General features: G+C 36.9%; 1 protein-coding gene across 1 annotated transcript; it reads left to right on the top strand.

The window, feature by feature from the left end:
- The first annotated feature begins 715 nt into the window (after positions 1–715).
- LOC109242181 (5' exonuclease Apollo) lies at positions 716–3753 on the top strand. The gene is made up of 4 exons (XM_019409029.1): positions 716–1153; positions 1572–1780; positions 1980–2087; positions 2497–3753. The coding sequence occupies exons 1-4, from the start codon at positions 862–864 to the stop codon at positions 3172–3174; spliced, it is 1287 nt and encodes a 428-aa protein (XP_019264574.1). The 5' UTR covers positions 716–861; the 3' UTR covers positions 3175–3753.
- Positions 3754–11338: the final 7585 nt, after the last annotated feature.

Here is an 11338-nt window from a genome sequence, read left to right as displayed (position 1 = left end):
ATAATGATACACAGTGTGATACACATATTATTTCTTTTCATGTTCAGTTTTTACTTCGAATTTTCAATTCAAACCACCTCAAAACTTCACCAAAATCATCCCAAAACTGAGATTCAAGCTCTTTAAGATGTACCCAATCTATTCTAATAACCCCCACTCAAAAGAAAGCAAAAATTTGACCTTTTTTTGCTACAAATAGCTAATTAGCTAATATTTTATAAATTGGCCAATTTTTATAATGAACTACTTATAAATGGACATAGGTGGTAGTAGGAGACTTTTGCGCCAGTAGTATTTAAGTTTTAATAATCTTGTTTAAATAAGTTTAGGAAAAAAAAATGGTTTAGAACTTGGAACTTGCGGGGTTGAACTTGACCATGTCTCGGTGGATAACTAAAACTTCGGATGTATGAACATGCATTTCACTTGAATTTATTTTTATAGTTTTGTGAGTTGGAGAACATTTTTTTTTTTTTGAAAATTTTGAAGAAGCGGTCAAAACTACTTTTTGATTTTTTGAAAAACTCATTTTTTTTAATTTTTTCAAGAGCTTACAAAATCTTATGGACAAACACATTTTTGAATAATTTTTTTTTTTGGACAAACGGTCCCAAGTCCAAACTTTCAAAAATCAATACAAGCACCTTACCCTTTTCAACATTCAAGTTCAATAAAACCTAACAACGGTGGTCTTAAAATATTCATATGATTAATAAAGTAGTTACTCCTATTACACTTATGAATTTTCCCAGCAAAAAGCGCCACAACTAAAGTTTGAAATCACAATCCCCCGCCAAACCAAATACTGCTCAATTTCTCATTCTTTGTCCCCCAATCTCCCATTATTGAAGCAGCGGAACAATGGAGAGTGGAATGATATCAGTGGATCGTTGGAGCAGGGGAAGCCAAGTCTACTTCCTAACTCACCTTCACGCCGACCATGTGCGTGGACTCACTCCGAACTGGACACGTGGACCCCTTTACTGCTCACGTATTACTGCTAAGCTCTTTCCTATCAAATTCCCAGGCTTCGACCTCTCTCTCCTTCGCATTGTTGAAATTGGTCACTGGCACTCTGTTTCTCTACTGTCTCCTTCCTCTGGTTCTTCCACTACTGTCTATTTCATGGCCATCGATGCTCATCATTGCCCTGGTATTTCCCTGAAATACGAGCAACCGCTTTGTCAATTGTCATTCCTTTTTTTTTTTTTGGCTCACCACGTGTTTGATTAATTTCCCATGCGTTTCAAGCTTTTATGTGATTTAATCTCTATAGCTCCCTGCTGGAATAACATCAACGGATAGTTGCAATTTACGCGCGGATAGATATTCACGGACAAAATTAGTTCTAAGATTGTTTTTATTTCTTTACATAGACAAAATAATTGACCCATTTTCATATGTTCTTTTCTCAAAATTTCGAACTGTTAAGAGATATTGATACTATGAGTCTATGACTATAGTAATATATCTCTTGGAGTATTATTACTAATAGCGACTTTTTATTGAGCTTAATTTGCTAGCAGTCTTTCTGAGTTTTTCTTCCACTAAAGTGAAAACACTGATATCAGGAGCAATGATGTATCTGTTTCGTGGTGAATTTGGCTGCACGCTCTATACTGGGGATTTTCGTTGGGAGAGCACAAGTGAGAGAGCACAAAATGGAAGGACCATGCTGCTTAATGCTCTGAAGGATTTACAGCTTGACATGCTTTACTTGGATAATACTTACTGTAACCCTACATACTCATTTCCTTCTCGTGAAGTTGCGGCTAGACAGGTGCATTTTGTAAAATCATAATCGGCCTTGTGTCTTATGACATACTATTATAATTCCCTTTTCAATCTCAAGCTGCAAATTTCCAACTTGTAGAAATTGTTTAATAATTGTGCTTTTTAATTCCAGTGTGATACATGTTTGATGAAGTTACAGTATAGAGCATTAATAGGTTGGTCTAATTTCTGATGAATGATTCCAGGTTTTAAGCATCATATCTAGTCATCCTAATCATGATATTGTCATTGCTGTTGACACACTGGGGAAAGAAAATCTTCTGCTGCACATATCACGTGTCCTGAAAACAAAGGTACATTTCTATCTATATGAAATAATCAGAGCTACTATTTCTTTTGAGTCAATATTATGAGACACCCAAAGTTTACCAGAATTATACAACTTTATCTTTATGATCAGTAGCAATGCAGTTAATCCTGGCAAGAAGTTTCCATATTCTATTGTTTGGAGGTAGAAATACTTAGGATACCTGATACCAGTAGATGGGCATATCTCTCTCCTTGGTTAAATATTTATTTCTTGTTCTAAAAATCGCAATTTCAAGTGACAACTGGTTAGTAAATTTTCAGATTGTTTTCTTCTGGATAGCATAATTGTGTCATTACACACACAAAAAAAAGATTTCTTTCATTCTTTGCTCTTGGAAACTGCTGCCCCATTGGCAAGCTTTATGCTTCAACTGCTCTTCAATTGTCTTGCAGATTTGGGTGTGGCCAGAACGCTTACAAATTATGCATCTTCTTGGGTTCCATGACATCTTTACAACTAAAACTTCAGTAACAAGGATTCGTGCTGTTCCTCGTTATAGTTTTAACATTGAAACTCTGGAGGGACTGAATACAATACGTCCAACCATAGGGATCATGCCATCTGGTCTCCCATGGGCACAAAAATCTGCCAGAGGGAAGGGCAACTTTTCGTTTACATGGCACACAGATATTACCACCCCCATTAGCACAAGCAAGACAAATGGAGGTTCATTAACTGCAGGGAGTTATGATAAGTACATATATACAGTTCCATATTCTGATCACTCATGCTTTCCTGAGTTACAAAAATTTGTCGAGTTTCTCAAGCCAATTAATATCAAAGGCATTGTATCTTCATCTACTTCTTATGTGGAACCCCTTTACCACTTTGGACACCTTTGTCGGACTCAGCAAGCGTCAGAGTTCTTATTTCAGAAGCTGAGAAGTAAAGGATGTGAAAAAGTTGAAGTTATTCATGCAAAGTCTCCCTTTGGAGACACCGGTACAGTGCCATTATGGAGGAAAAGGAGAATAAGACAATTTTTTGGTACAAGTAATCATGTTAGTAGGGTGAGGTTGTTGAGAAGAGAGAGGCAAGGAGTAAAGATTGTGGACAGAGATCCTGATTAACCTTCTACATGTCCTTTTTTATTTTTTATTTTTAATATACACAGGTTCTGAAGTTATTCCATTGTGTGTAATGATGTTGAACTTCCTTCCACCATAACAGAGACAGTAGAAGCAGAAAAAGAATCTTTGCTTAGATTATGGTTTGTATGTCTAGATCTTCTGGAGAATTTGAAGAGCTCAAGAGATCATTTTCTTACTTGGTCTCCACATACATGACTCATATTACTCTGCAAATCTTTTCTTAAGGCTTGTAGACAAGTAAATATCATTGTATTTTGTGTTAACATGAATTATTCTTTTTGTACAAATGAGATGTCCTTGAAGAATTCTGGGCAAATTATACTCTTTGATCCGTCCTGTTTGTTATGAACATTCAATTGCTTTGTATGTAAGATTAGATTGCATAATTTGCTACTGGCCTCCAAAACACTTGTGGGGGAGAGTCTATATTCACTCAAAGGTATTGTTACTTGCTTCAAAATTTTCTTTGATAGGTTGCCTCAAAGATAATTCACACATTGGAATCTGACTTTCTATTTCTTTTTGATAATTTATGCTCGTATTCAGCAATTCCTTCATCTTTAGCGAATGAACATTGACATTAAATACTTTTGACTTTTTTTCCATTGATGAAATAGCTCCTTTGGCTCGTAAGTGGTAACTTTGATGGTGGTCCTCTTTTCAAGAGAGATCAATGTGATCCCATGGGCCATGGTCTCATATATGAGATGTAGGCTAGAGAAATTAGATATTTTGCTTTATGATAAAATGCGGAATCTGTCTCTCTTTTTCTTTTTGTTTTTGTGGGTAGGGAGTTGATGGTTGATGCTGGATGTTTCTGACTCTCTCTTGCAGTGAACTTCCAGACCTCCAGGAATTGCTAGCCGACCATTCAAGTTGATGGTATACGCAACCTTGTATGGTTGCAGACTGATGCTCCACAGAAAATCTGGTATAGGAATTCTCACATAAAAAAGCATTTTATAACTCTCGTCTTGTGAACTTATTTTAGCAGGCATTTAGTTGTTGAGTCTGATCAAGTTGGTTTGAAGGGAGTTCAGTTGACAGTTCTTTCTTTAGTTGAGTTAAATACTTAAATTGAGTAGCGTTGAAGAGTACATTCTTTTTGCCTAACAAATACATAATCTTTTTTTATACTTAATTATCTGGTTCATGGTCTCGATCTGTATGCTAAACTATTTTTTGAACTTAATAATAACATGCATAAATTGCGTTAATACATTGTACATGGGTGGTGACAAATGTTTCTTTATGATATTTGTTGATAAAAGAAGCTACATATTCGGTGATATATAAATATTCTTTTTTACTATACCACAAGAAAATTACCCTTTCGCATGCAAGTAACGAAACTAAAGAATCCTCTTTGTCCCTTCGGAAAAAAAGAGGAAAACATACAGCAGGTTAATGTAAACTTTTTTGAACTAGTACTTGGCAACTTGCAAGTATCAATTTGGATGAGAAAGAAAGGAAAGAAGAGAAAATGATGGTACTATTTGATGTCTGACTGAGTCTTTGGTTTCTGGATGAATCCTAAGATATAATCTTCCAACACGCAGGTAGTGCAGGAGACTGCGGCTTCTAGTCCTTCATAATCAGTCTTTTGAGGTTCCAAGGTGCGTTTTCATTCTCATTGGTTGTCACTGACTGGTATTATTACTTGCTGTATGAATTTACAGCGTAATTGTGGAAAAACAAAAGTTCTAGTAGTCAACTTTTGTTGGTTTGGCTGATTAAGGGTACCTTTTCAGCAGTATAGCAAAATATTTAATTTCTTTCTGAGTTTTCCTTCTCCTTTTTACTTAGCATCCTTTAGCTTGGAGTCTTGGACTCTTGTAGGAATTCGCTTCATTAGTTTTTAAAATGTTTGATTTGTAAATTTTACTTAATGTATTGGGAAAAAACTGAATTTAAATATTGAAGATGACGTGTCATGACACGTGGACCGGTCAAATAGTCAAAGCATGGTAATCAGTTAGAAGGCACGAGCAACAACAGATGCGGGAGAGAAGATACTTAAAGGCACGAGCTATTATTCAGATGAAACGAGACTCGAACCTGTTCGAGTCATTTAGAGCTCGAAGATCAGAAGGAATTGAAGACATGAATCTGATAGCGCAAAAGAGTCCAAATTCAACATTAAATACCAAATACGTCAGAGAATTTGTATTTAATAAGAATGATTGAGTAACGTTTCTTTTAAAGTCATTTATTGCTCGTAATTGCCCCATTAAGACAAAGGCATTGCACTTTTTCGTAGAACTAACTATAAAAGGAGAAAGTCACAACATCTGCAGGACACGAAATATCATTGCGATTATACTGAAATATATACTTATTCATTGCTTTATTGTTGTTCTCAAAATCTCTTATTTCTTGATTATCAGTAACCCGATTTCTTTCTTAAATTCTAGCTTTAACCAAATATTCAGTTTTTTGGTTAAACAAATTGGTTCCGTTGCCGGGACTCTGATAATCTATTCTCTTTAAGTTACATTTTATCTGTTCAAGTCACTGAGTTTTTTGAGAGCTGGCAAATTAAAAGAATCACATCTACACCTTATCACCCAGTAGGCAATGGGCAAGCAGAATCAACGAACAAGGTCATTATCAACAACTTGAAGAAAAGGTTACAAGATTCAAAAGGTAATTGGCCTGAGGTATTACCTGGAGTATTATGGGCTTACCGTACAACGACAAAAACAAGCACGGGAGAAACACCATTTTCAATGGTTTATGGTGCAGAAGCCTTAATCCCAGTTGAAATAGGAGAACCGAGAACACGATATGCTCAGGCAACGGAAGAATCAAATGATGAAGATATGCGGGTAAACCTTGATTTGCTCGAAGGAAGAAGAGAAGCCGCATTAATAAGGATGGCAGCACAAAAGCAAGTAATCGAACGATATTACAACAGGAAAGCACGACTACGATACTTCAAAACTGGGGACTTCGTGCTTAAAAGGGTTTTTCAATCTACAAAGGCAACCAACGCGGGTAAACTAAGTCCAACCTGGGAAGGACCCTACAGAGTTCGAGACATTGCAGGAAAATGAGCATACGAGTTAGAAACAATGGACGGGAAGGTGCTTCCCTCACATTGGAATGCAGTTCATTTGAAGAAATACTACTTCTAAGGAAAAACCCACGGTCAGGTATCACTATGTTAAATTATTTATTTTTTGAATTGTTAAAATTTTACTAACGATTTTAGATGATAGGCAAAACGCTAACCCGTACTAAATGATGAGTCACGACCTGTAAGGCAAAAGGGAATAAACTAAAATTCCTAGCCCAGGGTTACAATTATTCTGATAGAAGTATACACGGGTTAAGCAATCTTCATCTATAATCGCACCCCCGAGTCCCGTATGTATTTCCTTTTCAGGAAAAGGACCAGGTGAAGGAGACTACCAAGTGCTCGAGGCTTCATACTTCACCGCTCAAACACTTGGGGGATTGCATATTGTACACAGATACGTGCGGGAAAACAGATATGTAAACGAAAGTCGAAAAACAAAGAGACAAGTGTCGAGCAGAAGTTACGGAACCTCAGCATTCATCATTGTGTTCTTTCCCATCAAAACAAATGAGGATACAAAACATTCATCATAGTGCTCAAACTCATGAGAACAATGGATTCACCTCTCAAACCCTTCCTAGTACATGAAGATAGGGTCATGACTATATACTGAAACGGGTTATAAGGAAAAACCTTGTTTGAATTATATTTATTTTGCAAAAATCTGTTACAAGAAAAACAGTTACGAGAAAGTTATAGATGTATTTTAATACATGTAATATTCAAAAGCTTGTCAAAGTTCGTGAATAAAAACTTGTCAAAGGATTCAAACGAAAACATGTGTGTTCCTATTTCTTTCATCGTATTGTAACACCATTATGAAGTTGAGACGTCTTCTTCATTAAGTGTCGATATATATAAAAGGGCCCTCTTTTATAAGCCTCATGTTAATAAGTCATGAGAAGGATCATAAAGCATTTTCAAAGTTTAAAAATGCTAAACTAATCTATAAGTCCTAAATAGATAAGAAAAAGGCAAGAATAGAACATATTGAAGTACTAATAAACTTCTTTAATAGTTAAAAAAGACTAAGTAAAAACTTAGTCAACAAAAAGAAATTTTTACAAGTGCCCCATTATGATAAACTGGGGACTTTTTCTAAAAAATCCCTAAACACTGACTAAGGATAAACCCACCAATCAAACAAAGCAAAATAAAAATAAAGTTTGAAAAACATAAACTGGTCACTGAGGGGCTGGAACATCAGAAGTTGTGATATCAGCTTCACTTTCAGGAACGGTAACTTCTGAAGAAACAGCAACAAAAGCGGATTCAGCTGGGATTGATTCATCGAGGGGAGCAAGAGTCACGGAAGCTTCAGCTTCCTCAAACTGATTCATAGAAGTTTCACCCTCGGAAGCTGGAATTGCAACATTTTTCAACTTCAATTGCCCACATGCAGCGGCTTCTTCATTTTAAAGGTTCTCTTTCAGCTACGGAGCTTCATCTGCCAGGCGAAGGAAAAGTCAAGTTGGTTGTTGGGTCATCTCAATGGTTTTCAAAACCTTGGCCAATTCCGATTCTAAATCAAAAGTTTTCTTGACTGGCCTCAGTTAAAGCATCACGACGAGAGTTTAGGAAAAGCCCAAACTCACCTCTATGTTAAATTTCTCCTCAATGAAAGTTCATAATCCCTTTCCCACATAGCAAGATCATTCTTTAAACACTTGATTTTCAGCTAAAGTGGAATCAAGGGTAGCTTCAAGGGAGGCATGAGACTCTCTAATGCATGAACCTTATCAGAGGAGATCTTCAAATCAGCTTGAGCTTGAGTCAAGTTTTGTACTAACTCTCCTGCATACTCTTCTTTCTTGTTCAAGAGTGCCTTAAGTTCTCTGATTTCTTCACTTGACTTTGATAATTGCTCCGAAAAGGAACACTCAAGGCGCTCCTTGTCCTTTCTCGCTTTAGTAGAAGAAGCCTTGGTTTTCGCTAATTCCGAAGTCAGAGTCGCTTTTGCTGCTCCAGGTTTATGGTTGCTTTCTTCAATTCTTTTACGTTTCTTGAGCATTTTTTAAATTGTTCCTTCCAATTAGTTTGCTTCCAGCTGGGCTTCCCTAGCTACCCTCTCAAGCTTCGAGAATAGTCTTATCAGATTCACGAGCCTTCTTTTCTAAAAGGGAAATTCTTCCCATCAATTCCGTGCCAATAAGGTTGGCCACAAAGAACAACTCATGAAGATAATAATCTAGAGATAAAAAAAAAACTTATTAGAAAGTTAAAGGAAGAATACCTTCAACGTAGAATGAACTATGTCATTCATCAAAGTTAAGCAACTGTGACTGTCCATGCTTCCTTGTTCTCAATATCTCCAATTAAAGGCTTAAGTCAGACATCTGCTCCACCAGACTTCCTTAAAAAGACTGTTATTAGCAGGAACCTCAAGTGTTGCACTTCTCATAGCCAAACTTCTGCTACCGGAACCCTCCTCTGCATGCTGAACAGAGGAAGGGGGAGCTATAGAAGGAGGAACGGTAGAAGAGGTGAAAATAACAAGAGTCGAGGGAGTCGAAGCAGGTAAGGGAGCAGAAATTGGCAAAGAAGCAGGAACAGATAAAATGGGCAAAGATGTACTTGAAACCAAAGGAGGAATAGAAGGAATAGGAATGGAAGAGGAAAGAGGAACCTCATCTAAAACCGGACCTAGTTCACCACTTTCAAACCGTCAGTGAAGAGACGTTGAGTGGATTCAATGGTGTCCCTTGGAATGGTTTCATCATCGGAAACAATATTAACAGGAGAGGAGGCACGGGTAGGAGAAATTTCAGCTTCATCTTCGGAAATGATGCGTCTCCTGGCTCTAGGTCTAGCTATCAAAGAGGTGTCTTCATCTTCATCATCCTCAGAATCCTCTTCAACAACTTTCCTCTTTGACAGCGTAGCTTGTGCTCTCTCCAAAGAAAGAGGAGTACCAAAAGAAGCTTGAAGGGCAATAGCTACTTCAGCTGACATTCCTCGAATAGCAAATCCTGACAAAAAGAAGGATAAAAAGTTAAAAGAGGGGAAAGAATTTAACATACGGGTAATAATAAGGGACGCATACCGTGAGTTTTTACTTTCCAACCATGTTTGTTAGAAATAGATTTCCATGTTCGTGCCTCCATAGGCATGGCCTTTAAAATAGCATCTACCCAACCACGGAAATTAGGAACGGGTTCCACATCTCCCATGGTTGCTACAAAAAAGCAAAAAAGAATGAAATTAGAAAAGGAGTTGAAATAAAACAGATACGGTAAGAAAGAAATACTTACGTGCAAGGTTTCATTTCTCAGGAAAAGGAATATTTGATTCACCCACCAAATCAACCGTGGGTACCGCAACATAACGGGTGTACCAGCCTCGATCTTTATCATCTTCAGGGCTTACCAAAACCCTTTTACTTCTTGCAGTTAGGGTAAAAACACCATTGCGGAACAGCTTGGGGTGATAAAGATGAATCAGATGAGAGAAGGTAAAATCAACATCAGCCTTTACCGATACATACCTTAAACAAGCTACTGCTCTCCATACGAGAGGGCCAATTTGAGCCAAACAAATTTTGAAAAAATGACAAAAATCGAGTACGACTGAGTCGATAGCAGGAATAAATCCCAAAGTAAAGGGATAAGTATAAACAGAGGAAAAACCAATCCTATAAGAAGATATTCTCTGGTTTGGGTTAGGAATAACTATATGAAGGTCATCTCTCCAACGACAATCTTTTCGAACAATGGAAATTAAGGGTTCAGTAATTAAAGAAGGATATGTGTCAGCTCTCTCTAATTTAATTACTTGGTCACGAAGGGATTCTTTATCATGCTCGAAAGATAAGTCGGTTGGCACTATTTCTTCGGCCAAAGGTTCTTGAATAGACTCAGAAGATTCTTTGCCTTTAGAAGGAGATCTATTAGTGAAAGAACCTCTAGAAATAGTGCCAGAGCTAGAAGAAGGAGTGATGGAACCAGAGGTACCACCACGAATGGATCCTAGGCCACGAAGCCTACCTCCTCTACCTCTTCTATATCTCACAGGGGCATTGGAAAACTGTCAAGAATTGGGACTCTCCTAGGGTTGGGATTTGAAGATGACATGGTAGAAAGATGTGAACAGAGAAAGATGTGAACAGAGGAAGAAGTGAATGGAAGTAAATAGTGAAATATTAGGTAAAAATTTGTGGAAGAAGGGTTAAGTTTATATAAAGGCGACCGTCAAAGACTAAGAAGTGTAATGATGGAAAGCCTATAATAAAGGCAACTATCACTTCGTGAATAGTGGAGTTGAAGAAGCCTTGAAAAAAGGCTGCAGAATTACAGAGCTAATGAGAAGGTGACACGTATGCAATGCATTAAATAGAAAAGACAACTGAAGCGTTAGTACTGTCATAGCATTGATTATGGCAAAAATTCCCTTTTTAATGAAGATCCACTTCCTAAATATTTAATTGATAAATAAATAAAAAGTGGGGGGACTATCTGTATTGGAAAAAAACTGAATTTAAATATTGTAGATGACGTGTCATGACACGTGGACCGGTCAAATAGTCAAAGCATGGTAATCAGTTAGAAGGCACGAGCAACAACAGATGCGGGAGAGAAGATACTTAAAGGCACGAGCTATTTTTCAGATGAAACGAGACTCGTACCTGTTCGAGTCATTTAGAGCTCGAAGATCAGAAGGAATCGAAGACATGAATCTGATAGCGCAAAAGAGTCCAAATTCAACATTAAATGCCAAATACGTCAGAGAATTTGTATTTAATAAGAATGATTGAGTAACGTTTCTTTTAAAGTCATTTATTGCTTGTAATTGCCTCATTAAGACAAAGGCATTGCACTTTTTCTTAGAACTAACTATAAAAGGAGAAAGTCACAACATCTGTAGGACACGAAATATCATTGCGATTATACTGAAATATATACTTATTCATTGCTTTATTGTTGTTCTCAAAATCTCTCATTTCTTGATTATCAGTAACCCGATTTCTTTCTTAAATTCTAGCTTTAACCAAATATTTAGTTTTTTGGTTAAACACTTAAGCCATCCCATTATATATGTAACATCTTTATCTATTATTCCATTCTT

The sequence above is a fragment of the Nicotiana attenuata genome, unplaced genomic scaffold (genome assembly GCF_001879085.1).
Source record: "Nicotiana attenuata strain UT unplaced genomic scaffold, NIATTr2, whole genome shotgun sequence".
Taxonomy (NCBI): domain Eukaryota; kingdom Viridiplantae; phylum Streptophyta; class Magnoliopsida; order Solanales; family Solanaceae; genus Nicotiana; species Nicotiana attenuata.
This window is presented reverse-complemented; position numbering and strand designations above follow the sequence as displayed.

Excerpts from the sequence above, each read along its gene's own strand:
- LOC109242181 (XM_019409029.1), top strand. The coding sequence starts at position 862 with ATGGAGAGTGGAATGATATCAGTGGATCGTTGGAGCAGGGGAAGCCAA. Across the intron at positions 1,781-1,979 it reads GTGAAGTTGCGGCTAGACAG|GTTTTAAGCATCATATCTAG; the intron begins GTGCATTTTGTA and ends GAATGATTCCAG. Across the intron at positions 2,088-2,496 it reads CACGTGTCCTGAAAACAAAG|ATTTGGGTGTGGCCAGAACG; the intron begins GTACATTTCTAT and ends ATTGTCTTGCAG.